This window comes from Callorhinchus milii, unplaced genomic scaffold, assembly GCF_018977255.1.
Source record: "Callorhinchus milii isolate IMCB2004 unplaced genomic scaffold, IMCB_Cmil_1.0 Scaffold2, whole genome shotgun sequence".
Taxonomy (NCBI): domain Eukaryota; kingdom Metazoa; phylum Chordata; class Chondrichthyes; order Chimaeriformes; family Callorhinchidae; genus Callorhinchus; species Callorhinchus milii.
This window is the reverse complement of record NW_024704743.1, coordinates 70,744,616-70,772,134: the sequence shown is the minus strand read 5'-3', so window position 1 is coordinate 70,772,134 and position 27,519 is coordinate 70,744,616. Positions and strand designations below refer to the sequence as shown.

Here is a 27,519-nt window from a genome sequence, read left to right as displayed (position 1 = left end):
AGGATATTTCCCAGCCGGTGGTTGCAATAGCAAGCTGTATGGTTTTAGCTGGACTAGCACCTTGGGATGTCCTCCCAACATGAAAGGCACTATACAAATGTTATTTTGTTGTTGTTGTTGTTGTTAAGTACCAGCAGCACCCAAATACACATACTGAGATTTGAAAGCCTTGGTTCTTGCCAACCTGCAACTAAACCTTTCCAGGATTAGGTAAGCAGGGTGAGTCTTTCCTGACAGAAAGTATGCATTCCATTCCAGACATAGGGTAATTTCCAATAAACATGTGGTACTCTCAGTTTGGTTTGGCTACTCTTAAGCACGTTAATAGGCTTCTGGGTCAGACTTCTGCTGAAAATCCACACTATAATAATAATAATCCTTGCATTTGATATAGGGCTTTTCATGTCTTCTAGACGTCTCAAAGTGCTTCACAAAATATACTGTAAAGTGAATTGACTGTGTAGTTGTGGGCGAAACGCGGCAGCCAATTGCACGCAGCAGTGTCCCACAAACAGTCGTGGATTGAGTGACCAAATTATTATTGTTTTTTTTAGGAATTATTATCCCTGAAAAAGCGATCCGCCAATCGAATTAACAACCGGGTTCCCACTTACTGCTAAATAAACAGAGGTGGGTGGAGCAAGGAAACTTGCCCAATATTTTGCCCTGCCGGGAATAGAACCCAGGTCTCTCGCTTGCGAGATGAATGATCTAACCACTGAGCATCTTTGTTGATCCTAGTTCCTGTGTAAGCAAAAAAATACAATGAAGGCTTCCAATGAAATTCAGTACTAAAGCCACTTACGGTTTAATAAATAAAAAAGAATTTCTTAAAGCATAGTTTAGTCATTCTGACATCAGTGAATTTCTTTATCTCTCTCATGTTCTGAATTTTGAGAGTAGTATATAGCTATACTACAAGTTGACACGTGATCATTGTTCAAGCATTATTCATTTTCACAAACTGTGACAGCACTCTGCTAATTTTCACTTGCTGCAAAAGACGATCAAAGTCAAGGTGTGCCTTTTTGGAACATAATGAATTTCACATCATTTAATATCTCTAAAGGTCAGGGTGAGCTCCAGTGAAGAGGATTCCAATCTTCCTGTTATAAAGTAACGTCCTCCTGGTGTTTTTTTTCTTTTAAAATAAAATTTAAGAACTTTAGCACTGATACATTATTATTGTTGTGCCTAGCAGTAAGTAGGAACCCGGTTGTTGGTCGATTGGCAAATTGCTTTTCGTTAATAATATCGTTAATAATTCCTTCAAAAAAAAGGTTTTTAAAAATAATTGGTCACTTCAATCTGCGACTGTTTATAGGACACTGCGAAATTGTCTGCCACATTTCTCTCACAAATATACAGTATACTCTGTGAAGCGCTTTGAGACGTCTAGAAGAGGTGATAAGGTGCTACATATATCAAATGCAAGGATTATTATTATTATTATTATGGATACAGCCTCACTTTCTTTATCAGTCATCTTGAAGCAAAATCCTGTTGCAATAAAGGGCATAAAATTCAATCTTTCATATTAGATTTGAAGTGAACTTCTGACAGCTCAAGCTAAAAATTCTGGCTCTTCTGTATCGATGATACAATGAACATAATGGAATTTGAAGGAAAAATGTAAGACACATTTCAGTAATGTACAAATCAAATTCTGTAGACCTTTTTTGTGGCTACTATTTAAGGAACCACCTTGGCGGTTTGGATAGTTGGTAAGACTGCGAACCTGACACTTGAACACACAGATTCTTTGATTTCAGCTACTGCAGTTTTCAGACACAAATATCTGTCTATTGTAGTGTCTAATATCAAATATTATTGTCAACCTAGCACAGAGGAAACTCTACTTCCATCAATCGTGGCCTTGACACGTAGGTGTGACACCCTGGCTCAGTGGTAGCACTCCTGCCTCTGAGTCAGAAGGTTGTGGAATCACAAAGTTTACACTAAGCTGATGTTCCAGGGTAGTCTGAGGTGAGTTGCACTGTTAGAGGTGACGTCCTTCAGATGAGACGTTAAACCACGGTCCCGTCTGCCCGTTCATGTGGACATTAAAGGTCCCTTGACACTATTTGAAAAGAGAATTGCTCCTGGTGTTCTGACTAAGAAGTCCCCCAAATAAAATTGGTTACCCACTCCATGGCTGTTTGTGGGTTTTTTTGGTCAGCCGGGTGTCCGACACAAGGTGAAACTTGCTACCATGCTTAAGAATATCCAAACCAAACTGAGAATTCCATGCATCCCACCAACATATGGAAATTCTGGAGATAAATTGTTGGAATGGAATCTGGACTCTCTCCCTGGAGGGACTTATCCTGTTTACCTAATTCCGGAAAATATTAGGCACACGTTAGCAAGAACCGAGGCTTGAGAACCCTAGAGTGTTTGTTGGGGTACTGCTGGAATCTAACCAGCTGAAACTGCATAGCTTGCCATTGAGAACACTGCCTGGCAAGCTTTCTTGCTGCTTGTCCAGCTAGGACCACCCTACCCATTATGGTTTTGGTTTGTAGTACTAACAGGAGCTGAGTGGGATGACTCCCTCCACCAATGACCGGTCTGCCCTTCAAAGTCCTGCCATTGAGCCAGGCTGGCTGTATGGTCATCAGTATTTCTCTGGAAGATCCCTTGACACTATTTGAAAAGAGAATTGTTCCTGGTGTTCTGACTAATAAGTCGGGGTGGATTCCAAGCGCTGGTTGTACAAATTTATGTTCACAAACTTGGATTCCAGATAAAACCTTCCAGCAGCTGTCGCCCCAAGCCTTAGAGTTTTCTCATTAACTATCTGTTGGATATCTGCCTTCAGCATGGTGGGAGGACCTTTACAGGACAGATTGTGTAGTGCCAGCCACCTTGATGTTCTCAAAGTGCAATCTAATGCCATGTACAAAGCTTACTCAGCACCAGCTCATAATCCAGGTCCTCATGTGAGAGGCCTTGGCAAATAGAAGTGTCCACTGTGAAACTGTCTCCTCCTGCAGATGTTTAGTGACAGGTCAATGTAGGCCAGCGCCCTCCCTCCCTACAGTCACTTCCTGCGTTTGCCACAAATCCACATCTCCAGTAACTCGATCCAAAAAAAGAGAACTGTTTGCACACAGGTCTTATATGCCGCAAGCTTGACATGTATTGGGGCCTTGAAGAAGGATGAGCAAAACCAGTTGTCCACCACAACCCTGAGGTATCGAAAAAAATAAACAATTGGGACTGATGGTCTTAGTATCTTCCAATCAATACCCTCAATGTCTTCTCTTTGGCCACGTAGAACCATGATTCCATACCCACCTGGAGTATGATGGGGTCTGTGCCTCAGAGAGAATCCCACTGACCAACTCCAAGGTAAGTTGAGGTTCTTGGCTCGCCTTAAAAGCCCTCCACAGTCTTGATCCTTTTATCTCTGTGACCTGCTAACCCCATATTGACCCGTCCACTCCCTCCTCTCAGCAGATTGCCTGCTACAATCTCTCTGGCCCCACGCTTTGGAAATCCATCCCACAGTCCCTTCACCTCACACCCTCACTTGCCTCCTTCAAAGTACATCTCAAGATCCTCCTCTTTGACCACATCTTCAGTCAACCTCCTATCCCTACCCTCTCTGCCCTCCACCCCTCCTGTTCCTAACCTCCTGGTCGGGTCCAAATCCCTGTCTGTCTAGGATCTTGGGATATTCTCCCAACGTGTAAGCCGCTATACAAATATAATTTTTGTTATTGGATCTGTAAGATCCTCGCTGTTCTGCATGTCCTCCCTCAGAGCAGCTTTTAGGAACTCAGCATTGATGCCGTCCGCACCTGCTGCTTTTCATTAGCAAGAGATGCCGCAGTGCGGAGTCCACCTCCTCCCAGCGGATTGGGTCATTAAGGCCTTCAATTTGTCAGATGTCTCCCACCAGCTCTTCCAATCTCCATGTGGATGGATCTCTACTATAGCCTGTTGGTTATTTTGTATGCAAATTGTCTGCTGCATTTCAACCACAAGATACACTGCAAACTAGATTGACTGTATGACCTGTGAAGTGCTTTGAGACTCCTCGATAAAGCAATATATCAAATGCAAGAATTATTATAAATCTTTGCAATGTAGGGAAGACCACCTCAGAACCAAGCTCCTATTGGTAAATGGTGCCGAATTGCACAAGTTATAAAATATATGACATGTATGGATATAAGTTCACAGCTTGATAATCATTCTGGGAAGAAGGAATATGCTCAAACTACCAACTTCTGAAAGTCATTTTGAAGATCGCCTAGAGCTATGATCCTGTCCAGTAAAGACCAGAGTGAGTATTTTTTTTAACTCTAGACACCTGTTCAAGGCAGCTGTTTACATTGCTTGAATAATAATGAAATATTATTTAAGAATGTGATTGTCTTTTTGTTAGAGACAATAGAAAGAATAATTAACTCTCATCATATCACATCAGGTTTGATCACATCCCGAGCATTCAATGAAGGGCACTTTCAGTATAGATGGCAATTCAGAGGCCCAAACTGTTCTAGGTTTAAGAACACTGTCTTAAAATTTAAAATTATGGAGAATTTCGGAAATATTAAAAAGCAGTCTTAAAAGAACTGAGAAAAACTGACTTCCGAATTAAAACTGAATTTAAGAATTTTCCAAAAATCTGAATAATTATAAATTTTAAGTCAATGGTTTTAAGTTTATGACATTGAGAAATTTGTGGTCTCAGCAGTGGGAATCCTGACTCATGGGTGCTTCAGTGAATTACAGAATCTCCAATTGACAACTTGCCTGGAATTGTTGTGGTCTGTATGGATCATTTACCCACAATGTTCATACTAAGGAATTGTAACAAAAATAGTACTTGGGGAGAAATTCAACTTGGGCTAGATTTACTCTATTTACTTTAAAGCATCCAGAATTTGTCAGATTCTTAAATACATCCTTAATTTTGAAGCAAGTTTTCTGAAAGTTCTTTTAATAAAAAACAACGTGAAAGTTAAGACTAAATTCAACAATTTATTAAATTCTGGATGATCTAAAATACTACATAAATAGAGCAAATCTGGTCCCAGGTGGAATTCCTCTCCAATTATGTTTTATACTGTTTGTGATCAACAACAGCTTTCTTAATGAGAGCTGAATATCGAAAAGGTAATCAAAGGGATGGAGTCTGGAAAGATTGGGTGCTGAGACAGGTGATTAGTAGCAAACACATTTTACCAAAGCAAATTGTGTATTATTAACACCAACCTGTAAAATTGTACGATTTACACACACATCCACTTTAATGGTGCCACGTAAATATTTCGAACACATCGCTTTTACTTACATAATGAAGATTACATATCACATTAGAGTTTTATCCTATTAATTATAAGGATTACTTAAAGCTGACACATTAATATTTAATGAAATGGTCCACAAGTGTTTAATTAGATAGGTCAGTAAATAAACAGTTAAATGGTTTGTTCATATTTACAGTATGTTCTGTGAAGGGCTTTGAGACATCTCGAAGAAGTGATAAGACGCTATATCAAATGCAAAGATTATTATTATTACTATTATTGGAAACTCTGTGAACTTTACAACAATCTAGCTACTTAATGCTAGCTGAAATTCACAAATGTTTTACATTCAAAATTACATAATTGGCAAAAAAGGAACCAAAATCATGATTTGACTTTCAGATACACCAAGACAACAGATTAAGGCGGCTCAGATTTAGAGTTGTAAAGGGCACTGTCAAGATAAACACCAAGAAGCTTTTCTAATTAACAACTGGAATGGGTTATCAGGAAGAGTGGTCAAAGCAAATATTCATTATTCATTTAAGAAACAACTATTATTGCTGCAATGAGAGGATGTTAGGGTGGGTATACTGGAAGGTTGAGATTAAAAGAGTTGAAGGCCTTCTTCATCTGAATTTCTCTGGGATTTTATGACCTAGGAACATAGGAGCAGGCATGGACCATTCAGCCCTGCAAGCCTGTTTCACCATTTAATTAGATCATGGTTGATCTGTACCTCAACTAATCCTTTCAATTCCAATTTTCCACTTTTTCCCCATATCCCTTAATACCCTGACCTACCAAAATCTATCAACCTCACCCTTGAAGGTGTGGATGGATCCAGCAAGACCTCTGAGTTGCTATGCCATTATAATTACACAGATGATGTAGGTACAGAGGAAATCCCTTATATGGACTACAACAGAAATTAACCTCTTGGGATCACATGGCAGAGGTTCAGCAAAATTACTGTGAGCATCATACTTTGAGCTATTGGGATAACTATACCCCTAAAATAGACAGTAATAACAGATATAACTATCAAAGGTACTAATAGATCATTTAGAATGTATTTTTGTGTGAAAGTGGTGAATTATTGTATTTTCCAGAGAAAGCATTTCAGTGAGGAGAACTGCAAGCCAGCAAAATTGTGGCATCAGCTAAAGGAAAGATTCATGATGGAACACTGACCTTCCTTTTTATCCTCTAGGGCAATCTTCACTTTTGTATCGGTGATGTCTTTGAAAGAAGCCAAAAAAAGCACCACATCCCCTTTCTCGTTCTTAATTGGGACGACATCAAGCAGGCACCAGAAGGAAGTACCTGGAAAGATTACAAGGAGCATCAATCAGCCATCTATTTCAATCTATTTGCTGATGAAATTTATAATCCTTTATCCCTGAGAGTGTAAAATGGAATATACCATTATAATCTCCGAGTATCAAAGACTTGCAAATGTATCAGTAGTTGTATGAATCCATTCCAAAGGTTCAAAGTTTACACAGGATGGGTGCTTGTGTCCATACCTCCACAATACAATACAATTTACATGTATATAGTGCAAGACATCTCAAAGTGTTTTACATTACTGCCTGAGCCTCTGAGCTGGTGGTGGGGTGGGTAGGGGGTTGAAGAGAAGAGAAGAGGAAAGATGAATGACAGGGGTAATTCTTGAGGCAAACTTTGAAAGTAGGAGAGAGCATGTCAGAAGGATCCAGAGAGCAAGGGTAGGATGACTGAAAGGTTGCCCACCAATGGTAGGGTGGATAGGATGGGGGATATGAAGCTAGCCAAAGTTTGCTGTGTGAAAGGAGGTAAGGTTGTTAGAGTTAGAGTGGGATGAGGCAAGGAAGGAGTATGGGTACATTTCAAGAACACAAATGTTTGACACTATCCCCAGGTCTCACAGAATGGGCAACACTGAAGCTGAATGAAGTTGAGTGATATGTACTCCTTGGTGGAAAGTACATGCGAATCCCACAGGATCTAAATTGCCCGCGGAAACAGCAGTCAAGCTGGAAGTACTTCAGGGAACTAGTGCTCACGGTTGTCAATCAAATCCTTTCTGAGAAAGCAAGAAGCCAACAACTCCATCCAACAACAACTACTTATTTGATCTCTGGGGAGAAATCTCCAAAAGTTATTGACAATTGTTAGAATTCTGTAGCCATACTGAAACCGTTGAAGACAAAAAGTTTAAATTTTAACATTGTCGTATCTGTTTATCTGTGAAATCAGAAGATTTAAGGGGAATTCATAATTTGAATTGCCTGCAGATTAACAAACCTTTTAAAGGAGGAGGGATGTTGCAAAGTGGGGTAGTTAGCCTGAATGGCCTTTTCTCATTTCATATAATTTGGGAAGTGCTACAAAAACTTTATATTAAGGTTGGTGTGCAATTCATATAAGTGCAGCGTGCTCGCCTCGCAAGCGAGATGAACTGGGTGCGATTCCTGGCCATGTCGTGGCAAAACTTTAGGCAAGTTTCCGTACTCCACACATCTCTGTTTACCTAGCAGTAAGTAGGAACCTGGTTGTTAGTCGATTGGCGGATCGCTTTCCAGGGGTAATAATCCCTCAAAATAAAAATAATAATAATAATTTGGTCACTCAATCCGCAACTGTTTGTGGAGCATAGTTGTGCACAATTGGCTGCCATGTTTCGCTCACAAAGTACACAGTCAATCCACTTTACAGTATATTCTGTGAAGTGCTTTGAGATGCCTCAACAATGTGATAAAGCGCTATATCAAATACAAGGATTATTATTATATATATGTTCCCTATAATCTAGAAGTATACCTTTCCAGCACTAACCTTTAAGTAAGGCAACATTTCAGGATCACTCCAAATTCTTTGTGTATGGGTGAAAAGAGTAACATTTTAGAACAAAATTTAATATATCACATTGAATCTGTTATGATACTTCACATTTTTGCATTCATGTTAATTGCTGTAGACTTAATATTGCATTTCTATGTCACGTCTTTGCTTCCACTTTATGAGTACTAATGGTAATGCTGTAATACCCCAACACATTCTATTGTTGTGTTGCTTTGGCCTCCTTTCCTGCTACTTCTATAAATACTGTAACTGAAGTTTATTCTTGTTCATGATTGAAACACTCACAGTTCAGACCAATATCATTTACCGTTAAAGAGCAATTGCCTGAGGGTTGGTACATGTATCAGTCTTGATAGTGTGAGTAATGGGAAAACCCTTTCATAAGCTCATAGAGCCGAGAACATACCGACCAATAGAAGATTATGCCTAAGAAACATTTTTTTCTCAACTGGAAACAGCAGAATGAGCTTGTGCTGATGACAAATTGAGTTATTTTGCTCTTTACTTGAGTTTAACAAATTTGTCTCTGGTCACTTCCAAAAACATTTAATAAAATGGTTGAATTGCAAATAAAATTAATTTTTAAATATTAAATATGTCACAATTTGTACATTAATGAATGCATTAGATTTAGCAAAAAGAACAGAACAACCTCAAAGATGTCAGATGTTTAGGTGTCAGATTAGCTCCGATAGTATCAATCTTGGTTCTGGGTCAGATTGTTGTGGGTTCAAGCTTTGAGTTCATAATCTAAACTCCAATGCAGAGTTGGGGAGTGCTGCATTGCCAGAGGTGCTGTCCTTCATATGAAACGTTAAACTGAGGATCTGCCTGGCCATTCAGGTGGACATTATAGATCCCATAACACTATGTGAAAGGAGAAGCGAGTATCTCTCAGTATCCTGGCCAACAATTCTCTGGATAAAATTAGTCATTCATTTCATGCTGTTTGTAGCATCTCGCCATGCCAAAATTGGCTGTCCCATTTACGTACACATACAGAGCGAGTACACTTTTAATAATAATAATAATAACCCTTGCATTTGATATAGCACTTTTCACGTCAGGAGGACGTCCCAAAGCGCTTCACAGAACACACTGTAAAGTGAATTGACTGTATATTTGTGGCGAACGCGGCAGCCAATTGCGCACAGCAATGTCCACAAACAGTCGTAGATTGAAAATGACCAATTTATTATTGTTTTGTTTTTTGGAGGGATTATTATTAGGTGTGTGGAGTAAGGAAACTTGCCCAAGGTTTCGCCCTCTGCCTGGAATTGAACTCAGGTCTCTCGCTTGCAAAGCGAGTATTCTAACCACTGAGCTACAGGACTCCACATGCTATTAAATGCTACTTTCTTCAAGCTTTGTCTTTGAGTTGTCTTTATCTTAAAGTCCTTGATCAAGTCTTGCTTATAGAGATAGAACATGTGCAAGCAAACCTGAAAAGCATTCTACACAAAAAATTCACGCACTTGTTTTTCTATATTTGTAGAATCTACAAAAGTAAATGTAATGTATAAATTGAAGGTCTGTGAGCAGTAGACGGATTTCAGTCTTGGGTGGGTCAGGTTTGGAGTATAGCCAAGTGGATTGATCATCACAAAGCAAATGTGAAGTTTGGACCATTTTAAACATAAGGATTCGAGCCAGAAACTGGGGCTGAATGGAGCTGGGACTGAATGGAGCTCATGCTCCATGGGACTGAGAAAAGTGGAACTGGACAGAGTGAAAGCAGGTCTTCAATGACACTGAGCTGAAAGTTGGAACTGAATGGAACTTATAGTGAGAACGGTCAGAAATTGAGGAAATTGATAGAATTTTAGTTTTGTAAACATACCACTGAAGTTAGGACTTTGAAACAGTGAGAAAGTTGCATAGGATTGTCAAGTACAACCCATGACCATGTATTTAACACCATGTGCTTTTCACAAGTCAATTATTCATTAAGAACGCAAAACAATTGGCTCCAAATTCAATTTTTAAAAATCTAGGAGTCCTAAAAATTATTTAGAATTTTAGAAACATAAATCTAAATGTATTTTAAAAGCTAGTTTTGTGCAATTCGTTTGATTGACTAGTGTTTAAAACAGTCTGACAATTCAACATGTGTCACTTGTTAGAAGTTCATTCCATTCTAAAACAGTGACTGGCTCATCACAATATCCAAAACAGCCAACGCCACTTTTATCCTATTCCTAAATACTCATTTAAAAATCTCACAGAACTGCCAAATAACACTGCAGAATAAAATAATTCATGTCAAAGCTGCTACACGAAATCATAAAATGAGTTTTTGTATGCTTGAAAACAGTTAGGCCTCGTCATTTATTTAGCAAGGAGAAAAGGTTTCTTTTCTTCATGATCTGACATCTTTTGAATGATTAGACAGTTCGGTTCTGCAGATCTGCAGTGAATTTGCATCTTTAGAACACCTGTAACATTAAAAAGTTTCAAAGCATTTTGCAGTAATTACTGTCAAGTGTAGACTTTTCTTAGACAAATATTGCAGCCATTGTATGTTGACTGACCATACAACAACAACAACAACAACAAGATTCCATTTATAGAGCGCCTTTCACGTCAGGAGGACGTCCCAAGGCGCTGCACAGTTGGGTCATGACCCGAGCATTGGGGGGAAATGGTCAGGGTGAGGGGAGGGAAGGGAGGGAGAGAGGAGGGGGAAATGGTCAGGGTGAGGGGAGGGAAGGGAGGGAGCGAGGAGGAGGAAGAGAGTCGAGAGGGGAGCTGAAGGCACGGTCAAAGAGAAAGGTCTTGAGACCGGCCTTGAAGGAGGAAAGGGAGGAAGCAAGGCGAAGGCACTGGGGATGGAGTTCCAGAGCCTGGGGCTGAGAGGCTGAAGGCCGACCACCGATGGTAGGGCGGTTGGGGCGGGGGACGTGGAGCAGACCGGAGCCAGAGGAACGGAGGGTACGGGCAGGTAGGTAGGGGGATAGTAGGTCGGAGAGGTAGGAGGGAGCAAGGCCGTGAATGGCCTTGTAGGTGAGGATGAGGATCTTGAAATCAATCCTCTGGGGGATGGGGAGCCAGTGGAGGCGAGCGAGGGTGGGAGTGATGTGATCGCGAAGCCTGGTGCGGGACAGTACACGAGCTGCAGAGTTCTGAATGACCTGCAGCTTGTGGAGGAGGTGCCGGGAAGGCCGGCGAGGAGAGAGTTCCATAGTCCAGCCTTGAGGTGACAAAGGCGTGAACCAGGGTTTCAGCGGCGTGAGGGGTGAGGTAGTGCCGTAGTCTGGCGATATTCCGGAGGTGATGGAAGGCGGTGCCAGTTGTGGTGCGGATGTGAGGGAGAAAGGACAGCTCAGGGTCGAACAAAACGCCGAGGTTCCTGACTGGCTTTGAGAGGTGGAGAGTGCAGCCTTGGATGCTGAAGCCATGAGGTGAATGATCAATGTATCTGGATAAATGTTAGCCAGGACACTCCCTCATCAACATTTTTGTATAATGCCTTTCACGTTGGGAGAACGTCCCAAGGGGCTGCATAGTCAGTGTTTCGGACCCGAGCTGGGGGGCGGGATTGGGGAGGGTGAAGGGGCAGCAGGAGAAGCAGGGTGAGAGAAAGCACAGTTGAAGACGAGGGTCTTGAGATGTGTCTTGTAGGAGGCAAGGGAGGGTTGAAGCAGAGGGACTGCAGGATGGAGTTCTGTAGGGTGACGGCAGAGTGGCTCAAGGCTCACCCACCAATGGTGGGGCGGGTGAGGCGGGGGACGTGAAGCAAGCTGAAGCCTGCTGAGCGGAGAGAAAAAGCGGGTTGGCAGGGGTTTAGGAGGTCGCAGAGTTAGGGGGGAGCAAGACCATGGAAGACTTTGAAGGTGAGGACCAGGATCTTGAATTGTATCCTCTGTGTGATGGGAAGCCAGTGGAGTCGGGCGAGGATGGAGATGATAGGGTCATGGAGAGTGGTGGATCAGTGAACCTCTCTTCTCTAATGTCATGAGATCTTTCAAATTCAACTGGAGGAACAAGAAGATCCTCAGTTTAATCTGTTTGCAGGACTGCACTTCTGACCCAATTACCCAGAACTGCTGAACATTTATCTTGAGACTTGACTATAAATCTTGGCAGGTGGAATAAGGTACACAACAGCTATTGGCTCAACTTTGAAGCATGCTCCTGTTTCAGGAAGGGACTCTGCTCTGAACAGTCATGCTTATTATCCAAACAACTAAAGAGATGCACCAGAGAAATTGTATAGAGATACACAAGATTTTAAATGTGATTGAGAAAGTAAATCCCGAAATATATTTTCAGATACATCAAGGAAGCAAGAGATGAGATTGCAGGTTCAAAGTTGTGAAGGGCAATTTTAAGATAGACACCAAGAAATATTTCTTTATATGGAGAATAATTCACAGCTGCAATTGGTTACCAGGAAGGATCCGTGACTTATTTGAGAAACAGCTAGATGCTATAATGGGAAGACACAGAGTAGGTATTTTGGGAGGATAATAATGATAAAAACTATCCTTGCAGCAACAACAGCTTGCATTTATAGGGTTGGGGTCTCAGAGAGCTTAAAAGTGGCGGACCTGATGCCAAGCCAGGGAGTGGCAGAAAAGAGGAAGATCTTCAAGTGCGATCTGAAGATGGCCAAGGAGGAGACAAGGCAGAGTGATTGAGAAAGAGAGTTTTAGAATCTCAGGGCATAACAGCTGAAAGGAAATGCCTATCCTAATATAAATTCTCTGCTCTTTCCCTGTTCCATCTGATCATGTTTGTAGAAATATATAGAGTGATATGGCATGAAAACAGGCCATTTGGCCCAACTAGTCCATGCTTGTATTTGCACTCCACACAAAACTCTCCCCTCCTATTCCTTTCCCCTATACCCCTCTATTCGCTTCTCTCTCATGCGTTATGGTTCCTCTGAAATATATTGATGCGATTTGCTTCAATCACAGCTTCTAAGAATAAGCTGTTTCAGCTGTAACTATGTGTAATGTTAACTGACCACCTGTAGATATTAAACCTTTTTTTTAAAATGCAGAAGCTATCGTTTTCATCATAACTATGCTTGTTCAAAATATATTGATATCTTCAACAAAAACGTTAGTAAATTACTGGGACACTTTCCCCATAGATTTAGGATGATAATTATATCTATTCGCTTCTCCCTCATGCATTATGGTTCCTCTGAAATATATTGATGCGATTTGCTTCAATCACAGCTTTTAAGAATAAGCTGTTTCAGCTGTAACTATCTGTAATGTTAACTGACCACCTGTAGATATTAAACCTTTTTTTTAAAATGCAGAAGCTATCGTTTTCATCATAACTATGCTTGTTCAAAATATATTGATATCTTCAACAAAACAATGGTAAATTACTGGGACACTTTCCCCATAGATTTAGGATGATAATTAGAATAATTATATTAATCTTATCATTAATAATACTGCTAATAATAACCCTTGCATTTAATATAGTGATTTTCAATCGGGTGGGGGCATTAAAAGCCCTTTGCAGTACTTACTGTAATGTGTAGTGACTGAGTATTTTGTAGACAAAGAATGGAATATATTTGGGCTGCATGTGTTCTGTAAATAGATACACTCTCCTGATCCAGTCTTGTAAACAGGACAAGCTGCAACAGGTCCACTTTGCCCTACATCATACCAGTGTGTTTCAGAGACACAGCGATGACATTTTAGAATGCTGTGCCTCTACAATATCCTAGTCCTTACTCATTTTGAATAATTTATTACAGTTTATGTCATAGAAAGATCTAATTTAGTTCTGTTTATCATTTTTAAATGCCATTTTATTGGACAATTTAAAGGTAAATCTTGTTACAGCAAAGTTGAAGCAAATTGGATTCATGTTGCATATCTCCATGGGAACGTATTCTGCCATGACACTAGGGCTCATTATTCTATCGCTTTTATGCTCGATAAAATAAGATGAGATTTTCTTAAAGGCAACATTATTCAATAGAGTAATGGCATCCATTCAAGTTGTACATTTTTTCTTTCACTTAAATTATTTTTAACTAAATCTAGTGGGTCAGGTCAAAATTATTGCTCTTGTGCTTTGTAATTATCCAAACATAAATTATTGTAATCCCTTGAAGGAAATAGACACAGTATGTCAACGCACTGTATAAGATGTTGGATTACATTGCCAAACTCACTGAGTTCAGATCCCCATATTCAGATTGTACACTGATCTTGGCAGTCGTACCTGGAGCATTGCATACAGTTCTGGTCATCATAACATAAGGCGGCCACCCAGGCTCTAGACGCAGTGCAGAGGAGAGCAACAAAGCTGATCCTCAGTATTAGCAGGATGAGCTTTGAGGAATGTCGAGATAAACTAGAGTTTTTCAATAACAAAAGACATATCTCAGAGAGGTCTTTATGAATATTTAGAAAATGCTTAGAATTTAAATGCTGTACAAAACTTTGAGATAGGTAAAAACAGCAGGAAGAGAGGGCAAAAGTTCAGGGTTGTGAAGGACAGACACCAGGAAGTATTGCTTTACAAATTGGCTGCCGCATTTTTCCCGCAAAATGGGTGTCTGACGTGTATGAAACCCATTACCATGCTTAAGAATTCCATTTGTGGAACATGTGGAAATTCCCATGTTTGGAATGGAATGTACACTCTTTTCTCATAAGGAACAACAACAACAAGATTACATTTGTATAGCGCCTTTCACGTCGGGAGGACATCCCAAGACGCTGGACAGTGTATAGCATTTCAGACCCAAGCTGGGATCAGTGGGGAAGAAGGGAGGGGAAAGGAGGTGGCCGATGGCAAGGTCGAAGAGGAGGGTCTTGAGGCGGGACTTGAAGGAGGCTAAGGAGGGGCGAGGCGGAGTGACTGGGGGATGGAATTCCAGAGGTTGGGGGCAGATTGGCTGAAGGCTCTCCCTCCAATGGTGGGGCGGGTGGGTCGGGGACGTGGAGCAGGCCAGAGCCGGCTGAGCAGAGGGAGCAGGCGGGTTGTTAGGGGATAAGGAGGTCACAGAGGTAGGGTGGGGCAAGACCATGGAGGGCTTTGTAGGTGAGGCACAGGATCTTGAACTGGATCCTCTAAAGGATAGGGAGCCAATGGAGTCGGGCGAGAATGGGGGAGATGGGGTCACAGAGTTTGGTGCGGGAGAGGACAGGGGCTGCAGAGTTCTGGATTATCTGCAGTCTGGAGGGAGGAGTTGGGAAGGCCGACAAGCAGGGCCTTTGCATAGTCGAGCCTGGAGGTGATGAAGACATGAACAAGAGTTTCAGTGGCCTGAGGGGTGAGGTAGTGGTGGAGTCGGGCGATGTTACGGATGTGAGGGAAGGCAGAGCGGGTCATGGCTTGGATGTGGGGAAGAAAAGACAGTTGAGGGTCGAACAAGACACCGAGGTTCCTGACTGGCGGTGAGTTGTGAAGTGCAACCGTGGATGTTGATGCTGCCAGAGCCTGAGGTGCTGAGGTGCTGGCGTGAGCCAATCAGGAGGGCCTCAGTCTTGTTCACATTCAACTGAAGGAAATTTGCCCTCATCCAGGACTTGATGTCCGACAGGCAGTCTGTCAGGACAGCAGTGGTCCTGGAGTTGAGGGTGGAGGCAGAAAGATAGAGTTGAGTGTCATCCGCATACATATGAAAGTTGACCCCATGTCTGCAGATGATGTCACCAATAGGGGAGCATATAGATATTAAAGAGGAGAGGGCCAAGGATAGATTCCTGAGATGTGACAGTGCGGGGACTGGAGGAAACTGAAGGAAGCATCTTTCTTAACTAATTCTGGAAAGTATTTTGTTCAGCAAGACCCAAGGCTTGGGGAGCTCAGAGTGTATATTGTGGTACTGCTAGATTTTAACTTAAAACTGCATAGCTTGCTATTGAAAGATTGTCTGGCAAGTCTCGCTCTGCTTGTCCAGCTAGGACCCACCACAGTGTTCTATAAAAACGTTGATCAGTTGCACTGGGCAAACCCTTTCTAGAACAGCTTTCTGATTCTTGTTTACTTGCTGTTGCATTATAATGATAATAATCATAATACTTTACAAGTATTCAATGTGTTACCACCCTGCATTGTAACCAATATGGGTGTGAAATTTACAATTTTATAAGGATTCGAAGTGATAAGTATTGTCATGTGATAACTTTTTAGATATTTATCTCAGTTTCCTCTTGTAACCTAATATGAATTAAACGTTGACTGGTCCTAGCTAAATAACCACTATACTGCACAATTTTGGAAATAAATTTCACATGGCTAATAGAAAGTCTGATCAATGAGAAAAATACTTTTAAAAAATCCTTATTTGGCCAGTCAGAAACATCAACCAACAGGTTAGAAAGCTTAAATTTGATTCTTGGGCAAATTGATCCTGGTACCAATCACAATATAGCTTCCCAGTTTACAGCAGCAAAAATATTTAATAAGTTTAAAGCTCAGTGGATTTGTTATGTTTGTATATTAATACTCTCAGGTTAATGTATTTGCACTGAGTTTGCAGTAATGGATTTTCTGAAATGGCACTGAATTCTGCAACAGTGAGATTTAACTGTGGAAAATCCCAAGGATGATATTCTTTGACACTTGTAAACTTTCTTCTTGTTGAGATTATGCTCTATTAGTTAGACCACAAACCACAGCGGGATAAGCTTTTTTTTAATTGATTCCACAGATCTCATCAGTCAAACTTCTTTGTAAGTAGAAGGATTGCTGCATCAAAGATTTCCTTGTGTTTAGGAAGAGTCGTTCATGTATGTTGAATGAAACATAGTAGTAACATTCAACTGAAGATGCATCTGTTTTAAATGCATTATAAATGATACAATCACCATCACATCTGGGCACCGCTCATATTTCATAATAAATTGAGACATCTCAACGATGTGATAAGGCGCTATATCAAATGCAAGGAGTTGCATTTTAATTATTATCAATAAATCAGATTTACGTTTCATAAATGAAATGCTGCATGCATTTGATCAAATAATTCTGATACAATTTGATGAAATTTGGACACTATGGGCTGAAGAAGCTTAGAGCCCTGTTGGCAAAATGAAAAAGTGATGATGTAGGGAGTAATTTATGTAGAGGCTGCCACGTGGGATCATTTCAAATACCACAGACCACTGGAATATCCTGAGGGTATAATTAGAACAAGTGTGATTTTTAAGATGGTTTTCTTTCTTAAAATAGAAAAAATAGAAAGGCTGTGGAGGATTATGGACGTAATGTAGGCTTCCGTTTATTGCTCTGATGGGATTTCTGCACTAAGGCTGTAATCCTTGCCGAGATGCTACATTTAATATGGTTCTTTAAATAATATCCCCAGGATTTTATTATGACTGGATATTATGATATCCTCAGGGTATAATTACTGCAAATACTTTTCATTATGGCATTCAAATAGGCTGCTAAAAATGAGTGATCAAAAGATTCCAAGCAACTGCCTTTCAAATTCATCCTAACTTCCCTAACCTCCCCAATTCCTGCTTCAGATGTTAATTTCTGCAGGGAGACAACAACAAATTGCACTTGTATAGCGCCCTTCACGTCAGAAAGACATCCTGGGGCACTGGACAATCAGGGGTTTTTGGACCTGAGTTGGGAGCTGAGATCAGAAGGGGAGGAGGGCAGAGGAGGTGGGGTGGGAGGGCAATCGAAGGCATGGTCGAAGAGGAAGGTCTTCAGACAGGATTTGTAGAAGGCAAGAGACAGGGTGAGGCTGAGTGATTGGGTGATAGAGTTCCAGAGTGTGGGATACTGGAGATGCTGAATGCCCAACCGCCAATGGTGTGGCATGAAATGCAGATGTTACTATCCTGAGGGCACTTTGCTTGTTATAGATTGCAGACAGCAATACGACCTACCTGAAACTCTTACAGAACTATTCAGATATAAGAGAACAATGTTTGTGTTATAGCTCAACATGCACTTTGTTTTGTAGTGCAGGCTGTTATAACACACTTCATTAAAGCGCAAGGTCGATCAGAATATGATTGGACTGTAGATCCCATTCACTGCACATACACACAGCTGGACTGACCATTGGCCAGCTTTCACACTAAACTGGTTGATTTTCAGTCAACCGAATCACTTCCTGGCAAGTATATGCCCAACAAACAGGAAGTGATATTGGTATAACCTGGAAGGTGGTCATTTTTATTTTAGTGCAGGAACCAGTCAGCGTTCAGTGAGTAGGTTGCCAGCTCTACACATGTGAAGTCAAAGCTAGTATCACACCGGCTATTATAGAATGCGTTGGATTTTATAGATCTCAAATACTATGTTATAATAAGGCTCTACTGTAACTCAAGAAACAATTTAATAAACAGCATAAATTTTGACCTATTATTACAGACTCATACTTTGAGTTTTATATTCATAATATATAATATCATATGTCCTATTACACATAGCCAGTCTCACGGATTATTAAACAAGGGAAACAAATATGAAATCGCTCATTCTCTCTTTCACACAAACTCACTCTCACTTCTTTGTTATGTGCAAAGTTACGTTTGCTAACTGTAGGGAGAATGGAATCAGGTATTATTCTGCAAATTGAAAACCTTGTGTTCAAGAACATTTTCTATATCCTGAATGTAGGTTGTGTAATGTCTCAAAATGCTTCAGTTTTTTCTATAATGTGTGACTGTATTTATAAATTTATGCAGTGAACAATGAATGAATGATTCATTTTATCTGGAGGATTATTGACCAGGATGGTGGGAGAAACTTCCTTCTCTTTTCAACTATAGATAGAGTATTATGGACTACTACTCCAGCATGGGGTCTAAATGGCTAAAAGTATTGATGCAGGTAAGCAATGTTAAAGATGTCTTTCCAGGTAATTAAAACACTTTTGTGCATCCAGTTATGCAACATTCGCCTACTTGAATGGGTTCGAGCAAGTTATTACTATAATTCATGGAAATTTATTACTCAATTTAAGCAACAAAGTGGTTAATATGATTAATGTGGTTAATACATACATTTGCACATTTTCATTCAATCTAAGCTCTCATGTGCTCAATCTGTCTCAATTGCCACTTGTATCCACTGCTCTTTGACCTACGGATAAAAGTGCAGTATAGGCTGTGCTACCAATTCTCCTATGGCCCAAATAACTTCAAGGTAACTCATGTGAAGTGCTTTGATACATTTTGATATGATGAGGCATCGTAACAAATGCAAGATTTAATATTTACATATTTTACCCTGAAACTAGTTGAAGTGCGGCCTCATTACAACAAAGTGTTTGGGATTCATAAAATGTAGTACAGCTTCCTGCACGTTGTCTGGATCCCACACTGAACAACAACAATTTGCATGTATAAAGAGCCTTTCAACCGGGATAGCATTTCAGAGTGCTTAAAAGGAAAAAATAATTCCTTGTCATCTAGTCACCAAACATCACTTCCTGTGTTCTGCACATGAGCAAAATGGAGATGAAATTGGTGGCGTCCTGATAACTCAGAAATCAGCCATTTGTTTAGTGTAGGAAACTATGGGTTCTTTAATGTCTCCCTGAACAGACAGACAAGAACCTAATTTAATAACCTGCAACAGTGCAGCATTCCCCCCCCACCCCGACACTACACTGGAGAAAACTAAGTGAAGGCAAAATTCCAATGTGGGAATTAAACCCATAGTGTTCTGACTTAGAGGCAAGAGTGCTACCAACTGAGCCAGACTGATACCAATAAGATCAATTTAATATATAAATATGATACCCTGTATTAGATTTAAAATGCATTTAGGTCTAACCTCTCTCTAACCTACTCTTTCCCCACAGCAGTACCCGCTGCTTCCACTCCGCTGCGTCCGGCCTTCTCCTCATCCCCCGAATTCTCCGCTCCATCATTGGTGGCCGTGCCTTCAGTCACTACCCCCGAAACTTTGGAACTCTCTCCCTCAACCCCTTCATCTCGCCCCCTCCTTCCCCATCTTCAGGTCACGCCTGAAGACCCTCCTTTTCTACTGTGTCTGTAGTCACCTTCCCGCTCCCCCTGGCTCGGCCTTGGACTCAACCATTGTTAAGTGCTTTGAGACGCCGCCCGGCATAGAGAGCGCTATATAAGTGCAAGCTGGTGTTGTTGTTGTATAGGAGGAACTTCTTTACTTAAGGGGTAGTGAGAAAGTAGAACTCACTGCTGGAAGCTGTGGTTCAAGCAAAAAGCATCAATGTGTTTATGAGGAACCTTGATGCATGTGTGAAGGAGAAGGGAATAGAAGGCTACAGGAGAAGGGAATAGATAGGGTGGAGACTTGTGTAGAGTAAGAACAACCAACATGGACAAACAGGCCTAATGGCCTATTTCTGTGCCATATTATTCTATTTCTGTGAAGTACTTTGAGTTTCATGTGATAAGATACTACATCAAATGCAACTATTATTATTATTTTAAATTCACCTGAAAAAGTCTTACATTTTGACTTTCTACATAGGTAACTATAATCAGCGAACAGAATTCAGCTCTTAAGTGCCTCATTTAAACCACATTCAAACATTCTAAATATAATGTCACAAATCAATTCCCAGTCAGTTTGGATTATTACTTAACATTGCTCCCTTTTTAATAATAATAATAATAATAATAATCCTTGCATTTGATGTAGCGCTTTTCACGTCTTCTAGACATCTCAAAGCACTTCACAGAATATGCTGTAAAGTGAATTGACTGCCTATTTATGGTCGAATAGCAATAGTGCCCATTGATAACGTCCTTTATTTCCGTTGTCTACTCAATATTTTATTCAATTTACCACGGTCCACTAATTTATTTCAATCTCCAAACTCTTCAAGTGCTTACAACATGCCTTTTGAACATTTTGATGCATTAACATCCACTGAATTTGTTGCAGTGACTTAATGCGAGGTTCCCAAAAGACTCGTCCTGCCTAATCCCCCACTCCTAAATCCAAAACTACTTTCATTAATCACATTCAGTTTCATTCAAAGATTTGGATAGTATCCCATCTAATGCTCTCAAATATGTTACTATTTACTAATGTCAGTCTTACTGACCAATGATGACTAAATTCATTCCTTAAGATTAGAACCACTTTAACCCATCCTTTAGTCCCTGGTGCACCATATCCACCTTCAATGCATCAGAAGTTTCAAAAATCTCATGGTGTCAGCCTTAAATGGAGTCCTGTAGCGTATTGGTTAGAGCACTCGCCTTGCAAGCTGGGGGGCCTGGGTTCGATTCCCAGGCAAGGTGAAACATTAGGCAAGTTTCCTTACCCTACACCGTCTGTTTACCCAGTAGTAAGTGGGAACCCTTTAGTCGATCGCTTTTCCAGGGGTAATAATCCCTTCAAAAAACAAATAATAATAAAAATGTGGTCACTCAATCCACGACTGTTTGTGGGACACAGCTGTGAGCAAATTGGCTGCTGCGTTTCACCTTCAAAATATACAGTCAATTCACTTTACAGTATATTCCTTGAAATGCTTTGAGACTTTTTGAAGATGTGATATCAAATGCAACCCTATCCAAGCAAGCAAAATGCAAGCATTATTATTATTATTATTAAGAACATTGTATTGAAATTTAACATTTTGAGATGCCACCCTGGGTGAAGAGCACAAATTGTGGTTGTTGTTGCTGTAATAAATTTGGTTCTGACATTCCATTGTCAAGCATGTCACCTTGGAGCCAGTTTAGCTCCTAGAATACCCAGCTTACCTCTTTCACCCCAACCTCCCGGAGGTTAGAAAAAACTTAATTGAAATTCAACTTCAACGTGAATCTTTGTGCCATTTACTTTTGGAGATCATAACCCATCTCTTAATCTGCTGCTAAAAGCATCAACTCTCTCTCAGTGAACTTCAGTTTCTGCCCAGATTCAAGTATTTTTAACAGAGTTTTACGCATGGATTTAGATATTTAGAATACACTTTGCTGTCTAGATTTCCAGGTAAAATCTCTGCATATAAAAATAGAGAATTGGATATATACTTGAAAAGAAAAAAAATTCAGGGCTACAGGGTAAGACTGGGGAGTGGTACTAATTGGATAGCTTTTCAAAGAGCAGGCACAGGAACGATGGACCGAATGGACTCCTTCTGTGCTGTAAGATTCTATGATTCTATATATTTTATAGAGAAGGGGGAGATTAGAGGAAGCTGCTGTAATAATTAAGAACCTTATTAATATACTTATAATTAATCATCAGCAAAAAAATCAGCTATTAGAGTTACAATTATTTTGTGCATATTACACTGAAGAATGGCATATACGCCTCTGTAAACCATTCAAATTCTCCTGCACTACATTCTCATCTGCCATCTACATAAGTTAACTCAGAGTATAATTTTTTGATAATGTTTCTTTTCTACAGTGATATCTGGGTTCTACCAATGACTCAACATTGCATTGTTAATGTGATCTATTTGTTCATTCATATACAGTTGGCAGATTATTTGAGAAAACTTTGATATTAAATAAATACTTTAACATAATAATAATTCTTGCATTTGATATAGCGCCTTATCATGTCTTCAAGATGTCTCAAAGCGCTTCACAGAATATACTGTAAAAGTGAATTGACTGTATATTTTGTGGGCGAAACGCGGCAACCAATTACGCACAGCAAGTGTCCCACAGTCATGGACTGAGTGACCAAATTATTACTTTTCCTCACAGGCTAGGTTGACACTACAGAGGTACTGTCCTTCGGATGCGATGTTCAACCAATCTTCCATTCTCTATTCAGGTGATTATTATAGATACCATGGCACTCTTTGAAAAGAGAAAGCAGTTTTTCCTGGTATTTTGGCCAATAATTCTCCAGATTAAATTAGTCATTCACTTCCTGGCTGTTTGTGGGACATTGATGTGCACAAATTGCCTGCTTCATTCAGCTCCAGTTCCTCAGTCATTAGATTTCACAAAAACTTTCTAAAGTGCTTTAAGGTGTTCTCAATATTATCAGTGCAATATCAAATGCAAGGATTATTATTATTACTGCATTTGTCCACAAAACACGCAGTCACTCCACTTTACAACATATCTTGTGAAGTGCTTTGGGAAGCCCTGAATTGAAAAGCATTATACCAACTGCAAGGATTGTTACTATTATTTTTCCATTTTCAATAATAGTTTTGTCCATCATATCCCTTTGGAATCAGTTCAGCCGAGGGAGCCAGAGAGAACCATCTACTTTCTCTCTTCCCTGTCCATTAAGGAGAAAGGTAATGAAGGGCTGTTGCTGTTGAGTAGAGTTGTGTGCAGCCCTGGTCACACCTCATTTAGAGTACTGTGCTCAGGTTTGGGTGCCCAGCGTTATAAAGAATCATAATGATGCTTCCTTCTGATATAGTGCCTATAATGTTGAAACATCTCAAAGTGCTTGACTAACCTAATTGGAATGTTTGAAGTGGTAATAGAAAGAGCACACAAGGGTAAAGCAGTAGATGTAATATATTTGGATTTCCAAAAGGTGTTTGATAAGGTACCACATAATAGACAAATGAATAGGGTCAGAGCATGTGGAATCAGGAGAAAAGTAGCAGAATGGATAGCAAACTGGCTACAAGACAGAAAACAGAGATTAGGAGTAAAGAGTAGCTACTCAGACTGACAGAGGTTGGGAAGTGGTGTTCCACAAGGATCGGTAGTGGGACCACTGTTGGTCACAATTTACATTAACGATTTGGACTCGGAAATCGAAAGTACAATTTCAAAACTTGCAGATGACACCAAATTGGGAGGTATAGTTAATACTGAGGAGGACTGCAACAAATTACAAGACATTAATAAACTTACTGAAAGGGCACTTAATTGGCCATTTAACTTCAATATAGATAAGTGTGAGGTGGTACATTTTGGTAGGAGGACTAAAGAGGTCACATACTGTCTGGAAAATAAGAATCTAAATGGGGTAGAGGAGCAAAGGGATCTAGGGGTACAAATACACAAATCGCTAAAAGTAGTGACGCAGGTTAATAAAGCCATAAAAAAGCAAAACAGGCATTGGGGTTCATTTCTAGAGGGATAGAAATGAAAAACAGGAAAGTTATGGTAAACTTATATTGAACCTTGGTTAGACCACACTTGGAGTACTATGCACAGTTCGTGTCCCCATATTACAAAAAGGATATGGAGGCACAGGAGAAGGTGCAAAGGAGATTTACAAAGATAATACTGGAACTGAGAGGTTATACCTATCAGGAAAGGCTGAACAAGTTTGGATTATCGTCTCCTGAAATAAGAAGGTTGAGGGGTCACCTAATAGAGGTCTTTAAAATTCTGAAAGGTTTTGATAGGGTAGACATAGAGAAGATGTTTCCACTTGTGGGGAAGACCAAAACCAGGGGCCATAAATATAAAATAGTCACCAATAAATCAAATAGGGAAGTCAGAAGAAACTTCTTTACCCAGAGACTGGTGGGAATGTGGAACTTGCAACCACAAGGAGTAGTTGAGGCGAACACCATAGATGCATTTAAGGGGAAGTTAGATAAGTACATGAGGGTGAAAGGAATAAAAAGTTATGCTGTCAGGCTTAGTTAAGCAAGGGCAGGAGGAGGCTCATGTGGAGCATAAATGCCAGCATAGACCAGTTGGGTCGAATGGCCTGTTTGTGTGTTGTATATTCTATGTAATTCTATGCTTGACATGTATTTTCTGATAACAACACTAATTTGCCTTTATATTGTACTTTTCACATCAGGAGAACATCTGACTTCACACACCTGAGTGAGAGCATAAGCTGGGGAGAGGGGTGAATGGGGTGGTGGCAAAGGGGGACCAAATGTACTTACAAAGAAATAGGTTTTAAGGGGGGTTTGGAAGGAGGAACGGGAGGGGTCAAGCTGGAGGGACTCTGGGATGGAGTTCCAGGGAGTGGGCAAAGAGTGATTGAAGGCTCGCCCACTGATGGTGGGGTATAGCAGGTGAGAGACATGAAAGAGGCTGCTTTTGGTGAATGGAGAAAGTAGCCAAGGTAGTAGTTACAGGAGGGTGTAGAGGTTGTTGGGGTGGGCCGGAGTGGAGCAGGGCATTTGAGTTATGAAGCATGGAGGTGATAAAGGCATGCAAAGAATCTCAGCAGTCTGGGGGAGAGATAGTGTAGTAACTGTGCATCTGTAAGCAAATACAACAGCCAATTTGTGCACAATAAAGTTGCACAAACAGCCACAAACTAAATGATCAATTTATCTGTTAGATCGTTGGCTAGAAAACCAGTGAAAAATTTGCTTCTCTTCAAATCATATTATGGGATCTTTAATATCCATCCAAAAAGGTAGATGGTCTAAAGTATCATCCAAACAATGGCGCCTCCACAATGCAGCATACCCCCAATATGCAATGGAGTGTAAACCTATACGAAAGGGATCAGGTAACAATTCACCAGATTAACATGAAGGAGTTTATCTATGATGAGAATAGATTATATTCTCGAGATCTATAAGGAGGTTGAGGGGTGATCTGACTGGTGATTAAAACAATGAAGGAAATTACTAAACCTGATAAAGGTTTAGCAATCTATTCCCTCCAATAAAGATCCAGTAGAGATCCAAAACAAAGGGGCATAATCTTAACATTAAAGCTAAACTGGTTAAAAAATTAAATCAGCAAACTAATTTTCATGTCAATTGTTGTGGAAATGTAGAATGCATTGCTCTAGAAGGCAGAATGCAGATTTGACAGGAAAAGTAAGGGTGTTACAGGATATACTGAAAGCTAGACAAATGGGATTTTGCTGAGCTGTCTTAATTCGGATAACAGAAATATTATTCTCTTGACAAAAGAACTTTAGCCAAATACAGTAACTGCATTTATTAACAGAGACAGATTTAAATGAATAAAGCTAGAAATAAGTAACACAAGGGCACAAACACCCTAACTGAGAGAATTCAAAAGAGTCATTGATAGAGTATTACACACAGTCTCACAATGAAGTTGATGAAATAATGATGTGACTGGAGCTTATGTTTAATCAGGAGTTGATGACTTTCCCAACTAAAAGTTGCTTATCCAGTGAACAAATCCAGTGAGTGAAAATCAATTCTTAAATTGGTCATGCTCATGAATATTATTAATAACCAGATGCAGCTGACCCAAACCAGATAGCCTGATCTGGCTACTAGTGCTCTACTGCAATGTCTTTTTATATTTCCTTCTCCTATGACTCAAAGGAAACAATCGACCCTGTTTTTACACCACACGTGCATTTATTGTAAACATAAATACTTAGGAACGAATATGTTTTGTCAATTCTGCAATTCCTTACAGCATACAATATTAGATTACTTGAAGTTCTCTCTCAGCCAAAATATCCCTATTGACTCTTTCTTGGCTGATGTTGAGAGTTACACCATTCCTAATCTAAAATGATCAGCCACAAATGCAAAAAAAGTCTACCAAAGAACTAATCGTTTCTGCTCTCCACATGTTGCCACATGTTAGTGCCACATGTTGACTAAAATATGGAAGAATTGCAAATGTGCTTTTGTCCTGAAGAGAGGAACAGCACAAGACTTTCATGCGCTTAAGTTTGCAAAAGAAACAGCCAAGGGAAATAAATCAAGCTTGGAAACAATTTAAATTTCACCTATTTGTGGACTTTTTATGGAGATTTCTTTCTCTCCTACCACCTGGCCTGAAAATCAATGCATTAAGACAAAAACAAAATAGATTAGTTGTTAAAAATAAGAATCCAAACAGATTTTTCTCTGTCACGTAGCTCAAGAGAATCCAATTGTAATGTCCTAATGCTGAGAAAAGCAAACACAACACGGACCTGTGATTAGATCTGGGATCTTACTGATGTGCCTGGTTCAGTATCACACCAGATGGTGGTGCGTTTAACTATTTAGCCAGCTGGTATACCTACAGCAAGTTCAGAATTAAAGGTAAGCAAGTTAAATGATTAATTGATGATACCATAATTGAAATAGTGGGACTACACATGAACACTATGCTGTTTCAATACATTTATACAGTATCATGTCAGGAGGATGTCCTAAGGAACTCCATCCCCCAGTGCCTTCGCCTTGCTTCCTCCCTTTCCTCCTTCAAGGCCGGTCTCAAGACCTTTCTCTTCGACCGTGCCTTCAGGTCCCCTCTCAACTTTCTACCCCCTCCTCGCTCCCTCCCTTCCCTCCCCTCACCCTGACCATTTCCCCCCTGCTCGGGTCCCGACCCAATTGTCCAGCGCCTTGGGACGTCCTCCCGAAATGAAAGATGCTCTATAAATGAAATCTTGTTGTTGTTGTAAGGAATTTGAAAGTCCTGACTTGGCACAGGTGGGAGCTGAAGGGGTTAGGGAGAGGAAAGATAATCAAAGAGGAAGTGAAACAAAACTCTGCTGCATATGTCTTTACTTGTACCAGGCTCTGCTTCCCCATCACCCTAATTCTTGCCAGCTCCACTGGCTCCCTGTTGAGGACAGATTGCTTTCAAGATCCTCTCACTTTCAAATC

The 27,519-nt window shown here is 40.3% G+C and overlaps 1 protein-coding gene across 1 annotated transcript in view; it reads right to left on the bottom strand.

Annotated features, from left to right (window-relative positions):
- The window catches only part of kcnh8 (potassium voltage-gated channel, subfamily H (eag-related), member 8), a 150,156-nt gene that overhangs the window by 88,376 nt on the left and 34,261 nt on the right, over positions 1–27,519 (bottom strand). The window contains exon 3 of the mRNA XM_042332486.1: positions 6,459–6,590. Within this exon, the coding sequence (XP_042188420.1) occupies positions 6,459–6,590 (132 nt within the window). The remainder of the gene's footprint in view (positions 1–6,458; positions 6,591–27,519) is intronic.